The sequence below is a fragment of the Fusarium oxysporum genome, chromosome V (genome assembly GCF_013085055.1).
Source record: "Fusarium oxysporum Fo47 chromosome V, complete sequence".
In the NCBI taxonomy this organism is placed as follows: domain Eukaryota; kingdom Fungi; phylum Ascomycota; class Sordariomycetes; order Hypocreales; family Nectriaceae; genus Fusarium; species Fusarium oxysporum.
The window spans coordinates 2535916-2551931 of record NC_072844.1 but is presented as its reverse complement, the minus strand read 5'-3'; the positions used below and the strand labels follow the sequence as shown (position 1 = coordinate 2551931).

The 16016-nt window shown below is 48.1% G+C and overlaps 4 protein-coding genes across 4 annotated transcripts; 1 reads left to right on the top strand and 3 right to left on the bottom strand.

Annotated features, from left to right (window-relative positions):
- Positions 1 to 12: 12 nt before the first annotated feature.
- On the bottom strand, positions 13 to 2981 carry FOBCDRAFT_36292 (fungal-specific transcription factor domain-containing protein). Its single transcript, XM_031184349.3, has 2 exons — positions 2412 to 2981; positions 13 to 2361 (listed from the first exon to the last, which is right to left on the bottom strand). Exons 1-2 carry the CDS (start codon positions 2890 to 2892, stop codon positions 170 to 172), a joined length of 2673 nt encoding a protein of 890 aa, XP_031039991.2. The 5' UTR covers positions 2893 to 2981; the 3' UTR covers positions 13 to 169.
- Positions 2982 to 7817: 4836 nt separating this feature from the next.
- FOBCDRAFT_223728 (uncharacterized protein) lies at positions 7818 to 10305 on the bottom strand. The gene is made up of 4 exons (XM_059609638.1): positions 9852 to 10305; positions 9562 to 9750; positions 8564 to 9445; positions 7818 to 8167 (listed from the first exon to the last, which is right to left on the bottom strand). Exons 1-4 carry the CDS (start codon positions 10227 to 10229, stop codon positions 8054 to 8056), a joined length of 1563 nt encoding a protein of 520 aa, XP_059464934.1. The 5' UTR covers positions 10230 to 10305; the 3' UTR covers positions 7818 to 8053.
- A 395-nt stretch (positions 10306 to 10700) lies between these two features.
- Positions 10701 to 12169, top strand: FOBCDRAFT_135234 (P-loop containing nucleoside triphosphate hydrolase protein; the record flags this gene model as incomplete). Its single annotated transcript, XM_059607935.1, has 4 exons — positions 10701 to 10727; positions 10803 to 10864; positions 10967 to 12086; positions 12140 to 12169. The coding sequence occupies 4 exons, from the start codon at positions 10701 to 10703 to the stop codon at positions 12167 to 12169; spliced, it is 1239 nt and encodes a 412-aa protein (XP_059464933.1).
- A 371-nt stretch (positions 12170 to 12540) lies between these two features.
- FOBCDRAFT_293359 (uncharacterized protein) lies at positions 12541 to 14973 on the bottom strand (the record flags this gene model as incomplete). Its single annotated transcript, XM_059611825.1, has 5 exons — positions 14644 to 14973; positions 14315 to 14587; positions 14142 to 14264; positions 13438 to 14082; positions 12541 to 13386 (listed from the first exon to the last, which is right to left on the bottom strand). The coding sequence occupies exons 1-5, from the start codon at positions 14734 to 14736 to the stop codon at positions 12541 to 12543; spliced, it is 1980 nt and encodes a 659-aa protein (XP_059464932.1). The 5' UTR covers positions 14737 to 14973.
- Positions 14974 to 16016: the final 1043 nt, after the last annotated feature.

The following is a 16016-nucleotide window of genomic DNA, read 5'->3' as shown; positions in this document are numbered from 1 at the left end:
AATAAAAAAAAAAGATCGCTCAATAGAAAAACACTCGGTGACAGTTAATTCCCAGCCCGGCTCCCATTTCATCATATCATTAGAATTCATGTCCCCAGTATTAACCCCGTTGTCAGACCCATGTCGAATCCAGAGATTTTCTCCTGTGGTATCATTCTGTCCACCACCCTTATAAGATAGGAAACGTCTCCATATGGTCGGACATCATGTATCCTTCATGACTGTGCTGTTGAGCCACCATGTGGTTGCGATAGTCAACGCTCTCCACGCTCAGCCCAAGTTCTGAGGGGCCGACCTCCTCACCCGAGCTAAGGCTCTCGTCACTCATGCTGAGAACGCTCTGGGGAGGCTGCGGGTTGTTTCCAAACTCAGCGATGCTGAAACCGCCGAGGTCCCAATTGTCCGGGGGCCAATCACCACAATTGCTAACAGCAATTGCACTCTCGTTGACAAGTCCCTGTCCACCATAGATAGCATCGTATACGTTGTTCATTCCACCATCCAATGATCCAAGTAATGTCTCCCACTCAGTCGTCGAAACCCCGTTCACCTTAGCGGCAGCCACCGAAGAGCTCTCTATCATGTGGTGGGCCTGGTTTGTAGGGCCAGAATGAGAGTGTGCACGGGTCTGTTGTGGCGAAGTTGGTTGCGGTGACTGTGACGAGTGGCCAAAGGGCATGAAGTCGAGGTTACGGGACAGTGGGGAAGCCTTGCGATCTGGGTTGGGAGACATCGACATGCGATGTCCTCGCTGGAACACGGGAACCTCGGCCTGAAGATTGTCAGAGGATTGACGACCCCGAGCACGGTAAAATTCAGGTCGCTGGTCGGCAACGCAGGGCATCGTCATGCGACGCATCCTCTCCTGGTGATCGATCAAGTTGCTCTCGCTGGCTGCAGCGGCTGGGAGCTGACCGAGGGGGTAGGCTGCGCTGCCCTTCTTCTTGGGCTTGGTAACCATGCCTCTTGGTGGCGACCCTCGGTTGGAGACGGGCGCGGGGGGTATCGACACCTCACGTGAAGTGTGCATTGGCGAGACAGCGGATTCGTCGACTTTGACCAGCATGCTAGCCACACGCTTAAAGTCCAGCGAGCCAGAGCTCTCAGTCTTGTTCAGGATATGAATCACGGCATTTACCAATCGTTCGTCATCGCGCATGAGTTTGCTGTCTTGCTTGAGATCAATCGAGTGGTAGAGCAGCGCCATGCCACAAACAACCAGCAGATCCGTCTTGTTCAAACAAAATGAGAAGGTCATACCGCGTTCTTCAAGCAGCTGGACAATTTGAACGATGTGCTTGCTCGACGCTCCGATTGACATCAGGGCCGAGGCTGCCTTAGCACCCAAACTGGAGCCTACCGCCGGGCGATAGATAAGTGTTCGGATGTAGTAGTAGGCCAGTGCCAGCAATGGTGAGCGGCTACCAGTCACATCTGTGGACGGCTTATCTTGGACGAAATTCAGTCGCAGATGGGAAGGCAGCTGGTCATACCAAGCATCAAGCTCACTCTCAAGAGCAGCCATCCGTTGAAGCGAGATCTCGTAGGAGCTTGAGGCGGGGTAGTTCTTCTCTAGCACCTTGGCAAGGATACGAGTCGCACGGAACAAGGCTAGTGCACTCGACAGGCGAGTATACTCACCAGGAAGTGTAGGTTGGAAGCCCTTTTCAGTAACATACTCATCATCAGTGTCGCATGGATACTCGGTCTGGATATCCTCTTCTTTGAGGAGCTTGGGAAGGCCAAGAGTAGCGGCAGAAAAGCAATCGAGAGTGTAAATGGTCCAGAAGACCTTCTTTCGTGTCTCAATTGTGAGTGCACCGAAGGAGAACCTCTTCTGACTCTGGTGCAGGCCTAGGCGATGAGAGAGGCCAACAGCGATGCCCTTGTAGTGCTGTAATCGCTTGTAGTCGGCACGCATGGTGCAGTACAGGAGAGCGAGAGACAGGCACTGTAGGGTGTTCATGGTATCCTCCATGAGAATAGCATCCAGAGAGGTTTGCCATTGCTGCTCACATGCAGCAAGCTGGGGAAGATCAGGGTTCTCTGATGACAGACCCGCGATGTTGAATACGAGGTAGAGCTGTGCGAGCTTGTGGTTGCCTTTGATCTTCTCAGGATCGGCGACGAACTCCTCGTAGACATGGAGGAATGTGGGCTTGTGGAGGATGGGGAACAGAGGCGCCCACTCTTGGAAGTAAACGTTGACACAGCGGTCAGAGAAGAGACGAGGAGGAAGCCTAAAAGATTGCTCAGGTGATTTGGGACCAAGGGGCTTGCAGCCTTGGATATGTAAGAAAGCCTCTGGGTTGAAGTCGGTGCTAGGTTTGCCGGTTTCTTGAATTTTGCGCTTGAAAGACTCTGTCGCGGGTCAGTTGCATTGACTCATAGGAAAGGATGGAGAGAAGTACCAATAAATGTTCTGCCGCTAGACGCGCCCATAAAGTAAGAATCAGAATTCTCGACTCCAAGTAATAGAGGTGCAGCTTGTACGCGGAAAGTATCTTCTTTTGTGGCCAGGGCTTCATTTCGGGACTCTGGTGCAGCCGGGCTGCTCGCCGGCATTGAAGGACTCGGTCGGTTGCCGTGGATTTTTGAGAGCATATCTATCTTCTCGTCCTTCTCATCTAACAAGTCCTTAAGTTCTCGGACTTCGCTTTCTAATTGTCGCACGCGCTCCTCCAAAGATTCGGTGTAGCCACGAGGGAATGCGCGGCGGCTAAGCTTGTCGCTTGTCCGGCATTCAAAGCCGACGTTAGCACATTGAGAACATGTTGGCCTTATTCCATCACACCGAATCTTTTTGCTCCTGCAACGATCACAAGCCTGTGCAATCCGGCTCTGAGAGCTGGTGCCCACCTTGATCACCTTCATGGGAAGAATTCCGGGCATCTTAGCGGCAGTTGTTCTGTGTAGGTGAAGGGTTTGAGTCGTGTTGAGTTGACTGGACCTGGGTGGAACAAGCGGCTAAATTGCCGAAGTGAGGAGACTGGTCGGTGATGTGGGTGCCAGGGTTGCTCGTTTATTGCAGTGTTCCTTATATACAATATTGTCTTGTGTCCTTGAAACGGTCAAATTCCGAAATGTCGACTGGTGATAGCCGAGGTCTTGTCGAGTGATTTTAGCACCGGGACTAAGTGAGTACAGGCGTATTGTGATTTAGTGATTTGGTTGGTGGGGTTTAAAGACGCGGTAATGTGAAGTAGCCGAGTAGGTAGGCTTTTGCTATTGGGTATCTTAAAAGGGACGATGAGGTAGGATTGATATATAAATATATATACGAGTCCAGGGGACAAGAATAGGGATAACAAGAGAAATAATGGTAAAGATGTAAACGTGAAGGTGGGAAAGATGAGAGGATTCAGATTCTTCAGGGTGGGAAAGAGCAAGATTTAGTAGAAAACGAGGAAATGGGAATGGGGCCCGCCTAGGCCCGGTCGTTGACTCTTTGAGGTGTGGAGAAAGAAGTGGAAATCCTGGGGGAGGCCCAGGGACGAGTGGATAGGCCAGTGCCATGCTTGTTCTTGATTAACCTGGTCTTCAGCAATGAACTTGAGAGGGTGCCATGAGAAATCTGGGGATGGGGGCGAGCTCTTGGCATCCTTGATCCCAATGTCAACGCCGATGCCAGTCCCGGTCCATGGGCCTGGGCAGGCGTGGATCATGACGATGGATACAGTGCACGACTTTATGATACCATTTCAATTTTCAGGGACATGGCCGGGGAGGGAATGGATGCCGTCGAGTCTGCCGTACTGTAAAGGTGTAAATGCCGAGAATCAGATGGTAATGTGATGCTCTCTGCACAGCAAATCCAAATGAAGCCCTACCTGTTACAGTGCGAGAGCAGGAGCGGCTCCCACTGGGGAAAATATGTTGACTCGATTCGACTCGCTCACCTCACCACTCTGGCAAAGCTCGTTCACACCCTTCCAAAAACGACATTGAGAGGTACCGAGATATGCTATGCGCTAACGAGTTAAGCTGAGAGGTACATGGAGTACATACAGCCGCAGCGGCCATTTAGCAGCATTTGTGTGTGAGATGCTGTGCTTGGGGGTGTGCGTGAGGACATCCGTTTTAGTGTGGGCGTGTATAAGAAAACGTGGGCCTTGTGCATTGATACTACAAATGAAGAAACATCGATACAACTCAACTCGACTCAGCTCGATTCATTAGCAAGCCTGCTCCTTCTTACATACCAGAAGACTTGAGAGCCAAAAGTCTTAAGAAATCAAGAGACTTTGCCTTTGCTAGAGTTGTCAATGGCCATAAAAAGTTAGGACACAAGGACATGCAACAGAGGAAATATGAAGAATCGGAAAGGCGGACAGATTAATGCTAGGATTCTCAATTTCGAGACTAAAACTTACTACGATTCACAGTGTAGTATCCAATATTGAGTTGCAATATGTTGCATGTGTTTTGTTCTGCAAGCGTCGGCTGTAATCTGAGTCTGACATATGCATTCTCACGCGAGCTCCCCAAACACAGAAACTGCCAGGGCTTCAAGTATCTTGCTAAAAAGAAAAAAGCTTCTTTCATAAAGGCATATGCCTCTGGCTATGTCTCGGCTTCATATATGATCCCAGTTTTCACCTATGCTCTCTTTAGTGGCTATTAACATATCGGCCCTAGCTTTTATCAGCTGCCAATGGATGTACAATCTTTGACCCTGACTTCCTCAGCACTGCGAGGTGAGTATTTTTTTTTTAAAAAAAAATAAAAAATTAAAAAAAAAGTGTAAAAAATAAAGCTCTACCAAGAGAAGTACCCAAATGAGACCTGAACATACGAAAGTGAGCACTGGATACGTAGGTCATTCTCAGCTCTAGGTAATCTTCGCTCAACCAACGGTGACCCTTGACTTGGGGTTAGAAAATGGCACCACTCGCAAAACTCTAGAACACTCCGACATGTTCACAACAGCCCATCGCATCACACCCACCCGGCACTGGCCGCTTCTTATCCAATTGGTTGTAGTTGTTATGGTCTGGGTCCTCTACCCCAGATTAATGGGGAGAGCATTTTGTGGCATCACTTTATTTTAAATTTAAGTAAATACATTCTATTCATCTCTTCTGATGCCTTTGACCTACAGACTGTGGCTCCGACGGAACATGATCAACTACCTAAGTCACTTCCTGATGTATTGTCATCCCCTTAGATCATGGAGTTTTCTTCACCTCCTCGCAACCTCCGGTTTCATTTCCTGCCATCTTCGAGTAAGGAACCGCATTGTTCCTTCCAATGAGGCTTGATGTTCAACTTCCATCGTAGCTAAGGCACGCCTGGGTAGTTGGTAACAAAGCCTGTAGTAGTTCTATGATACGCGTGGCTCATAGGCCAATGCTTCTCCTTTGCGATGCCGCCGAGCCATGAGGTTGATATTATTGCTGGCGCATTGCGTCCACTAGCTTGGTTGAGTTGACAATCTTTGAAAATACGTCCAAGCCCAACTGGCTGCTGGCATACGGAGCCGCAGAAGCAGAGCGGCTCCCGTTTCGACTAGTAAGCAGGCACTTAACCACCCCATGCACCCCTATCACGTCTCCGTCTCCAGACATCTCACGAGACAGATCGTGTACAGGGTGATGCCACAACGGCCATCTGTTTACCATGATCGTGGTTGGACCCTTCAGTTCATCCAAGATCCACGATAACCCCAGATTTGATCGTGAGATGGACTGGTCATGATGCTGTGTGTGCTAGCATTATAAGCCCGGGCATCCCAGCATTTATTTCCCCGGGTACTCTGGGGTAACTGATGTGAACCGGATGAGAGAAATGGCTGGCTATTAAGCCACCTTAGCTCACACGTTTTCTCATAACGCTCCTGACTCAACTGAGAAACACGCACACGCAGATCCAGCTATTCTGACCCGTAACTGTAGACATTAGAACTGTACAACTGCGGCACAGGTAAGAGAACACAGGCAAGGGAGGGAGGCTAACAAATTGAAAGCTCCGCAAGGCTGGGACCAACTAACACCAAGAAATTGCGGTATACAGTACACTCACCGCGGTGGAAGCAGGTGAAGAGGAGATAATTGACTGGTTTGCGGGTTCGCTCACGCGAGCTGAGTTGAACCTCATTAGCGGACGCCTTTGCCCACCCCTAACCCGCCCTATTGCCATGCGCCCCGAGCTTCCAGGTGATCTCGAAGCACAACCATCAGCAGGCCACGTCTTTGATTTGCATGTCAAACACTGTCAGCCCTGAAATCGCTCCCCTAGCAAGCTTAGCTTCAAGCCTCCTGCCCTGGGGGAACCGCAAAAGACCCACCTCGGAGCCGCAGTCGTTGACTAGGTACTTAGGTTGTCGCAGATCACTGATCCGCAGCTAACTGTAGCGTACCCTGGTGCTAGTCCTAGCCAAAACGGACCTGTCTTGAACTCGGGCTATGAGACTGACGAGCCTATTGGAAGACAAGCTTCATTTCTCAACAACACCTAACTATCTCGAGCTATGCTTGAATACAATTACGGACGGGGATTTCTAGCTAATGAAAAGTTCTTCTTTGTGATCCTCGATAGGGGTCGATGCCATTAATCTCCAAACCCAAGCACGAATAGACGCCAGCCGTATTGTCTATGGTGTCTTGAGTTGTAGGCATCATGAATCGTACCATCTCTTCGACACACTACAAATATATTATCTTTCAGAAGCTAGGGGAAAATTTCTGACTAGAAACTCAAAGATTTCTTACCTACTGAGACGTCGCTCACAACTTGCCATCACCACTTCTATCTCCAGCCCAACTGGTCACATGGATGATGTTTCTTTACGCCAGGGTCAGTGATCTTTTACAGCATACTGCGTAACTAGACAAAAAGTTCAACTACCTACTCAACTAAAAATTCGTGACGCAACGCGTCTATGCCCATGATTCCCCTCAGCCCGCCGTTTTTGTAGTCTCTTCGATTCAGCCCACATCTCTCTGGGGCACTGCCAGCTTGCTAACGGGCTGAAACGGACATTCCCGAGTCCCACGTTTGCATTCGCTATGCAGTGGAAAAATAAGGGCATTCTGTAGTAATTTGTGCAGCTTGTCGAGGGAGTATAGTGCATATGCGATGATGTTGTCGAGAATTTCGGCGACATGGCGTGTCGTTAGCGTAGATAGAGGCGTGTGATTAATACACGACTGTTGTGGCATCATTTTCTCCACGTTTCTCCACGAGAACCGCCCGGGAGGTAGATCATGTTCAACGGGATCTGAACCTGGCGAACATCTGGGGAAACCGAAAGGATGTATGTTCTGTTAGGATAGACAATCTCGATGAACCTTGTTCTCGATCCGCACAATAAAACAGAGTGACGCACTTTTCCTCGACAATCTTGGCGGCGCATGAATTGAACGGCTTTCATGTTGCTTAAGGTACCCAGAACGTTTATGACCCTTCTGCTTCTACGAAGCAAAGCAATGAGAAAGGGTTCTGATTTATCTGGCTTCACTGGCTATTCAGGGGTTTATTGTCTTCTCAAAGTATGGCACAACTATTTCTCTGCTAATACGCAAGGCAGCTCCCTTGAACAAAAATATTACAGATGCTTTCTCGAATCCTAGAGATGATCGGCTAGGAAAGTAGCAGGAGGATACCCTTCTCAGTACTGCTCTAATTGATTCATCCCACAATGGACTTTTGGTAACGGAATTTGCCCGAATTTTAGTTGATGCCATCTCGAGGTTTAGTTAGTCCGAAAGTTGAAAGAGGCTACATCGCATTCTACATCACAGAATGAGAATACTTCGGGAGGTGCATACATACTGGTTATCAGAGACTTGCCCATGGTCTAATTACCACATGACTCTTGTAAGAGATAGAGAAATACGATAGGTGAACAGAAAGCTGAGGATTCTCTAAACTGACGCGAATGCTAATGTGATGATTTCGCAATGGCTTCGTCACACAGGGTGCCCATTCATGCTACAGAGAGAAAAGCAAGGATGTACGTGGTGACAAGCAGGTGAAGCAATTGCCGGCTACCCCACAATCCCAGGATGGCAATGCTCAACAATAGCCGACAAGCATAAAAGGTGTGCTTCGGTCAACTGAAATCCTCTTCTTCATTGGTCGTTGATTGAAACGCTTGCCTGTCTTGGGAAACTTCCATCGATCCGAGATATGCTACCACGTGGTCGTCCGCAAAAAGATGGGTCCTCTATACCGTCCCGATGACGCACCTCGTTAGTCGTTTACTCATTTTGGACCGTACAAGCAGATGTATTGAAAAAGTGTAAAGGAAGCTCGGTGTGTTACCGAGCACCTCCTGCTAGCTTTCGGGACATATGGGCTAGTAAGCCAAGAATGCGGAGAACGTTCCCGGACATTCAAGGATCCAGGGGAGTTTCCGGGGAATCTGGGGAAGTGTTTGGTTCAAGTGCTGCTTGGCCAGGACCGCATGCATGAAACATGGGAATTCGAAAAAATAACATAACTACGTAGATGGCAAGCTGTGGCAAGTCATAGTCTCCTGAACCACTCGGCTTATCGACTTTGCCACTTCATCGGTCATGAATGGATGTGCTGAAATGAAAAGAAATATTGTAGTACATACCTGTTCATCCAAAGCTATGGCAGCGCTCTCAAGCACACTGGCTTCTATTTCTCTAAGCTTTTGAGCCAGTTGGAGGCGGCCATCTCTGACCTGTCCGGCCCGGCGCAATGGCTCAAGTTCATCATGGGAAATCTCGGAAGAGAGCTGCATGAGATGGTTGGTTACGACTTCATGCAAGACCGAAACAGCTCGAAGCCTAAAGATTTGACAGAGGGGGTGGTTCTTGATGAGATCTCCAAAATCATTCGCTCGAGCCGTGGCATCTTCTTCCTGCCAGAAAAGCCTTAGCTCCCGCTCTCCATTTGTTCCTTGAAGGACCCTGAACTCCAGACCATCCTCCTCATTCAGACACATCAAGTAGACGAAAGGACATTGCCAGCTTATTTCCCCGTCTGATCGAGATAGCTTAAGAGTTGGTGACCCTCGAAAAATGTGGAGTTTTGCTTTTCCTAATGGATCATCGGCCAAAGACTCCAGAGGTAGAGTCAGTCCCTCTACAGTAGACTCGCGGTCAATAAACCCATAGCTGAAAATCATTTCTGCGGGTGACTTTTCTCCGTAGGATATAGTCACTTCGTCTCCAATGGAGATTTCCATACCAGGCCGAGAAAGTAAGACAACGTTGTCTTCATCGTCTTCGTCATAGTAAGCGGTTTGGGAGTGCGAGTGGTTGGCCATGTCAAGGACAGGAACCATGGCGTGCCCAGATCTTGGTAGTTCCAGACACCGAGATCTGTACCACGCGTCAACTAATACCCAATCATCAATAGTCACCGCTTCTCTTTCCCAAAAGAACGAGTTCCAAAACGGAAGAGCTGACGATCTTTCGATGAGTTCATCAAACTCCTTATTCAGAGCTGATAGCTTAGCGTCCAGTGCAGCCTACAGTGCAGTTAGAATCCCTTTGTTTCGTTGCGGGGAAATCTCTTCCAGCGAAGAGCCTGCGGCTCCGCAACCCTCGGGTCTGGTTATGCTCGCGTGTTTGTGGGAACACTTACCTCTAGCGAAGTGCCCTGGAGCAGAGCTCGCTCAAGTTCCGACCACATTGTTGGGACCGGGATATCACGAGGCAGAAACTTCAGGTACTCTGTCCATGGTGTTGGCGCAAGGTCTCTCGGGCTTGAAGTATCTCGGCTGGAGAGAACTAGATGTGCCAAGAGATACATCATAATATCTGCTCGGGTCGACTTTGATGAGGAACAGTTAGCAGTTGTTAGTGCACGCTCCCAGACGGCCTATGGCTATTGTTGTATCAGAGAACAGATGTTCTTCTAGTCTAGTGACATACCTGATGCCCTGCAGAGTCCAGAAGTTGACGAAAGTTTTGGTCGACCTTGGAATACTCTTCGATGGAAGCGGTTGAAAGGATCAAATCATGGGGAACCTGTAGTATCTTTCTTAGGTGGTTGTTGGCATGACCATGAGTCTCTACCCTAGCTCTTTCGCCCTTTTCCCCATCTGAATTGCAAACTTGGCCCTCTCTCTCTGGTTTGTCCTCCACTCCTTCAAGTCCCTGTGCTTCTACACTTGCTGTCAAGTTGTTGGTGGCCACTAAGCCAATTCCCTTTCCATTCGTCTCTTGCAATTTGGCGTTGGTAAATTCCACATCATTCAAGCGTGCCCAGGTGGGGAAAATGTCGATTGATAAGGTTGATTTTGAAGACATGGTCCGAAAAGGTGAGCCCGGGATAAGTTTAGGTTGGAAAAGGCTGTTTGAACAAGAGAATGTCGGTTACTACGCTTGCCACAAGCGTTAGACAAATGGAAAGGTTCAGACATACCCGGGCTATTACCACCGACCACAGAAACTTGACCCACTTCAGCCTCTTTTGGCCGAGAACTAATTTTGCGCCGAGCAGCCTTCATACGATGAAACTGGAGTCACGTACGCTCATTTCCTTCGTATCATATCGACGGTAGAGTCTTTCCGCCCTTTTGAGAACATAAATAAGTATCAATCAGTACATCAGTGTTCTGCCATTATTTTGTCAGAGACAAGTTCCACATCTGTAGATATTGTCTTGGACTCCGACCACGAAAGCAAACCCTGGTCTTGTATATTAGGGCTGAATCTAGCGACTTTGCCCTCAGTCGAGCCTCTATCAAATCCTTGGACTGAGCAAAACGCTTCTTCGTTATGCCTCGCGATCCCCTCATCGGCCTCGTGGGAAAGCCCTCGGCTGGTAAGAGCTCTACGCTCAACAGCTTGACTGATGCTACGTCTAAAGTTGGTTGGTAGAAAGACCCTGGCCAAAGCTCTTGGAACTTGGCGCTGATCGGAAATGAAATAGGCAATTTCCCGTATGCTTCACCCTTGTCTCATACTACATGTTTTTGTTGCTCTGCATCTCGGAGCCTGTGACCCTGAAAGCTCGTGGTTGTTGCGAGAGCTGACCTCTCTAGGTTCACCACAATTGATCCCCAGCGAGCAATCGGCTATCTTCAGATCGAGTGTGCTTGTGCCCGGTATAACGTATCAGACAGATGCAAACCCAATTATGGAGCTTGCGTTGAGGGCCGTCGTTCTGTACCTATTGAGCTTCTTGACGTCGCTGGTCTCGTCCCCGGTGCTCACGAGGGCCGGGGCTTGGGGAACAAGTTTCTCGATGACTTACGACATGCTGATGCTCTAATTCATGTTGTCGATGCTTCGGGTACTGTCGATGCTGAAGGAAAGGAGACAAGAGGGTATGATCCTTCCGTGGACATTGCTTGGCTACGAAGCGAAATCGTTGCTTGGGTTCTCGGCAATCTCATGCAACGATGGGGATCTATTCGACGAAGGCACCAGGCTATTAAGGCAACTGCTACAGAAACACTGCAAGCACAGTTTTCCGGTTACGGTGCAACATCGACTATTGTGAACCGTGCTCTTGATCGCTGCGGTATCAAGGAGCCCCTGGAGGATTGGTCCAATGAGACCGTAGAGCTGGTCGTCAATGCCTTCATTGATGAGAAGTTTCCTACGGTCATCGCACTCAACAAAATCGATCACCCAGACGCTGATAAAAACATCTCCAAAATCGCCAAGCAGCAAGACCCTAATACCATCGTGTTATGTTCAGCCATCTCAGAAATTTTCTTGCGAAAGATGGCTAAACAGGGCTACATCAAGTATGTCGAAGGCAGCGAATTTATTGACACCAAGGAGGATCTTATAGAGCAAGGCGACCCGACTGGTGGTGGCCTCAAAGATCTCGATGAGAAAAATCGTAATCGAATCGAGAATCTCAAGGACATGGTACTTTACCGCTTTGGATCTACCGGTGTCGTTCAAGTCCTTTCGAAGGCCGCTGAGCTCCTTGGTCTCGTGCCCGTTTTCCCCGTCCGGAATACTTCCACCTTCAGTTCTGGTGCATCAGACTCCAAGTTTGTTTTCCGCGATTGTGTTCTTGTCAAGAAAGGCAGCACGGTTGGTGATGTGGCGCGCAAAGTGATGGGAGATGCACCTATCGCCTTTGTCGAGGGGGCTGGAAATATTCGAGTATCTGAAGACGATTTTGTCGCTGTGGGCAAGAATGATGTATGCCATGATCCTCCATTTTTACAAACTTCATACTAACAGAGCACACGCAGGTTTTGTCATTCAAGGTTGGCAGAGCTTGAACTACAAATATCGCTGGTTGAGATATTCTAGCTATCATTGTTGTCTTCAGAATGCATATTTGTAGGGCAGGCGTTGGGATTGTTGTTCTTAGATCGGGGTATGAAACGTCCGCACAGAAATCCTTGGGCTGATATCGAAAGAGGAAACGATATGCTCGATATAACGCATTCGGAAGAGAAATTGATTGATATCATGTCACATAATTTGTCTCATGTTATGTGCAATACTGGGGTCTTGAGGGGCCGACAGCCATGAATCGCAAGCCTGCGATGCGAGGTGATTCACCTCCACCTGAAACCCGCGAGTGTATCTCATATGGCAAAGACAAAGTTATATTCTGAATACAATGCCTTAATGGGGGCGAGTGGGACTAATCATCTATCTTCAGCGGCCATTCCCTTGGCCTGTCACCCCAAATAAGCTCTACTCCGTGCATACCCGTCACTTTACGAAGCTTGTCTCCCCATTCCCCATGAATTGTTCTCTGGTAAATCCGTTGTATGTGGGTAACCTTGAGTATCGCTTCGATCATAATGCACAACTCGCGAGCCTCATAATGCGACGAGTTGATTTCAAGAATCTCAAGGTTAGGGAAGCTGGCTAAAAAACTCGGCAAATACATCTCGTCGATAGTCTTGGGGTATGAGCGGAATCTGAATTCTGAAAGTCCGATAGACCTGATAGCCGGCTCTCCGCGCAGCCAGGCATGATCTTGAATGTGTTTGGTACTGCCAGATCCTTCGAGAACACCTTGAGGATCGAGGGGAAAGGCAAGATCGAGAGTGTGGAGCTTATGCGAAGTGAGGGTATCACGAAGCACTTTTTGGAGTTTTAATGGCGGTACCATTGCTCGCCGGAGACGTAATGAGCGGAGATCTGAATACTGACATTTCTTATCATACCCATCGGTGGCCAACATCTCGGGCTCTCGATTCAGTATCTCGGACAACATGATCAAGCCAAGGGGCCCGTCATCATCAGGTCTCCATCGAAAATCAAAATCAATGTATTGCAGCGTGCGGCCTCCACGTAGCGAAGTTAGTTGCTGGATTGTTTGCGCAGTGTTCTGGTCAGAATCGTTGGGTCCATGTACTGTAACTGCTTTGAGTTCTGGCCAAAATTCATCTAGTTTAGCATCTGCAGGAAGTTCCCCAGAAAGTTGAACGTCTTTCAGATATAGTTGCTGCATGCGTGGCGTCTTTGACGCCAGATGCCACTACACTCAGTCAGTTAGGCGCTCAATTTTTCAGAGGATAGAATCACTCACTGTACGCAGTCTGAAAAGACTTGGCCGTCGAGGCTCTTCAAGCCGCATGTACTGAAGGTTGGGTAAGTGTGGAAAGATGGCCTGGCTTGATGAGTCAATTTGGGGTAAGCCGTCGATGTGCAGAGTTTGCAAGCTCTCTTGGGCATGTTGTAAGAGTGATACCATGATGTGGGGCTTCATGATGATTATGTCTTGCAGAATGATATGGTTCAGCTTCTTAAGTATACCCTTTGCTTCCGGTATCGTTAGGTCTTCTTCGGTAGAACCCCTCAATTCAAGATGTTCAAGATTCTTTGACCCTTGTAATAGGGCAACTAATTTGTGCTGCGTGAGTCTGAAGCGAGATATGTCCTCGACGATGATCTGGCGGACGTCATTTCCGGAGAAGGAAATCAATTTTTTGAGTGACTTCACGCCAGGTGGCCGGTCATGGGCAAGTTTCTCTCTGAAGAACAAGGTACGCCACAGTCGTTCATTGCCATGGCTAGTAAGGTACTGCCTCCATTCCTTGGAGACACCAGTACATCGGACGAGAGACCCGAAATCGAGGTAGTGGAAGATACGCTGAACAATCTCCTGCGGGTTTCTCAAAGGGTCTTGGCGATAGAATCGTATATGCAATGGTTGTCTTGCGGCTCGGAGTTTCTACCATCACGTCAGTAAATAAATTCATTCACAGTCGCATTAAACAAACAGCTCCGTACCTGAAACTTGGGCAATTCAGCAAGGCGGTGTTTATTTCCCACTTCGATGCCAGCAGTGTATACTTTCCACGCGAATTCATATTTCTTTTGGAGGCGCGATATTTTGCCTAGTCGTAAATACCCCTGAACAAGTAAGTATATTGCTGAAATGTGTTTGGTGGGGAGGTCCAAACATCTGGAAGCCGTGGTGCAAGTTCTAGTATCCATTCGGCGTCCTTTTGAGCTCTCTCAAGCTCCTTCATCTCTTCAAATGTTGCGGCACGATAGTCAAGGGCTTGTACGTGTAGCTTATTATCGCATTTGCTAAATGTCTTGCGCACTGTGCAGGCACAGGTATACATGGCCTCGTAGAAGATGGAACCGCCCTCAGAAGCAACCTTTTCGAAGTTTTTGCAGCTACATCGTGGCCGTTTCTCTTGTCGAGTACAAACGCAGAGTTGCATTGCCTTGGTGTGAATAGTCAGTAACTGGGCAGGCAGGCTGTGCACTATTGGCCTCGTACTTTGGTGAATTGCTTGAGAGCGGGTTTGTATTGCTTGGCGCCGTATAGTTGGCGGCCTTCAGCAATAGCTGACTCTTGAGTTCCGGAGGCCATTGCTAGTCGCGCTCAATAGTGTTCTGGTATATGTAGCTGATAGATCGTGATGTTACAGCAGATTGCCTTGTTTCAGCTGTAATAGTATGACCTGGTTCCCTTATTAGCGTTGAAACAAGAGCTTGGGCAACACATTTATATGAGAATCGATTGCTTCCCAAGTGGCGAGATCGAGTCGAAAGACCCCCCAAATAACCGCCTCGACATTTTATCTGCGATTTCGCGATTGGAAGCTTTGAGGTTGTCTCACCTGTGCCGTTATTCAGGATCGCCAAGTGACCTGCACTTTGTGTATCCCAAAACGACAACTGATGCAGCAAAGGTCAACCGTGCTCAGCATAAACGTCTCTATTGCTGTAACTTCAGATTATATTGATACCTCAGTCGAAGATAAGTTATATCCGTTACTCTGGCGTCGTTTCCCTTGGCTGCGTGGAGGGGTAGGTGAATGTATAGGTTGTTAAAGCTTTCCCTGCACGACGTGTTTTTCTCAAGTTTCACTTTAACTTTGAGCTACCCTATACCACAATTATACTTTATGTCTGGCTTTTTAAGAGGTTCAACAGCTAAACTACTCTACCTTATATAGAACAATAAGCAATCAGGTTTCCCCAAACCGGACGAATATAACTTAATAGTAGCATCTTGATTGAAAGAAAGAATAGCAGTAATCTCATTACCACCTAATGTAGTTAACCTTACTCGTGTTTGGTGCCACTCAACCTGTACCGTTTTCCCAACCTTTTTGTGCCACAACTTAGGGACATAACCAGCCCTCGGTTGGTAATAATACAACAAGTCTAGATGAAGTGCAATGGTCAATATTGGTCGCAGGAGAATCGGAATTTCTTGCCTGTTTCAGGAGCCGACAGCTAGCTGCGTTGTCCTGTTATCCTTCCACACTCCATAAATTCCCCCAGTCAGGTGAAAACGGCATATAATCTACACCAGCAGTGCATGCAAATAGAAGAACTCGAGGCCACCGATAGGTCAAACAAAAATGATAGTGGCCCCATTTGTGAGAGAAGATGATAATATTGATGAAATAAAGGTCGAGTATATGCTTGATGCTTCCGTAGTATGCAACACGCTTGGTTTAGTTATCATTCAGAGTTGACCACCAAGAGCTGTAAATCTTGAAGATCAACAAGACATATCTGGAGTGCATAAAATGCAAAGGTACACCAATGATAGCTTGCCCCAACTGTCTGCGGCTTAAGCAGCATTGCAACACAATGTTGACAACTAACGGTCAAAACTGTATCCATACCCAACTTGCC

Excerpts from the sequence above, each read along its gene's own strand:
- FOBCDRAFT_36292 (XM_031184349.3), bottom strand. The coding sequence starts at position 2,892 with ATGCCCGGAATTCTTCCCATGAAGGTGATCAAGGTGGGCACCAGCTCT. Across the intron at positions 2,362-2,411 it reads TAGCGGCAGAACATTTATTG|AGTCTTTCAAGCGCAAAATT; the intron begins GTACTTCTCTCC and ends GACCCGCGACAG.
- FOBCDRAFT_223728 (XM_059609638.1), bottom strand. The coding sequence starts at position 10,229 with ATGTCTTCAAAATCAACCTTATCAATCGACATTTTCCCCACCTGGGCA. Across the intron at positions 9,751-9,851 it reads TGGACTCTGCAGGGCATCAG|TCGACCCGAGCAGATATTAT; the intron begins GTATGTCACTAG and ends TCCTCATCAAAG. Across the intron at positions 9,446-9,561 it reads TCCAGGGCACTTCGCTAGAG|GCTGCACTGGACGCTAAGCT; the intron begins GTAAGTGTTCCC and ends ACTGCACTGTAG.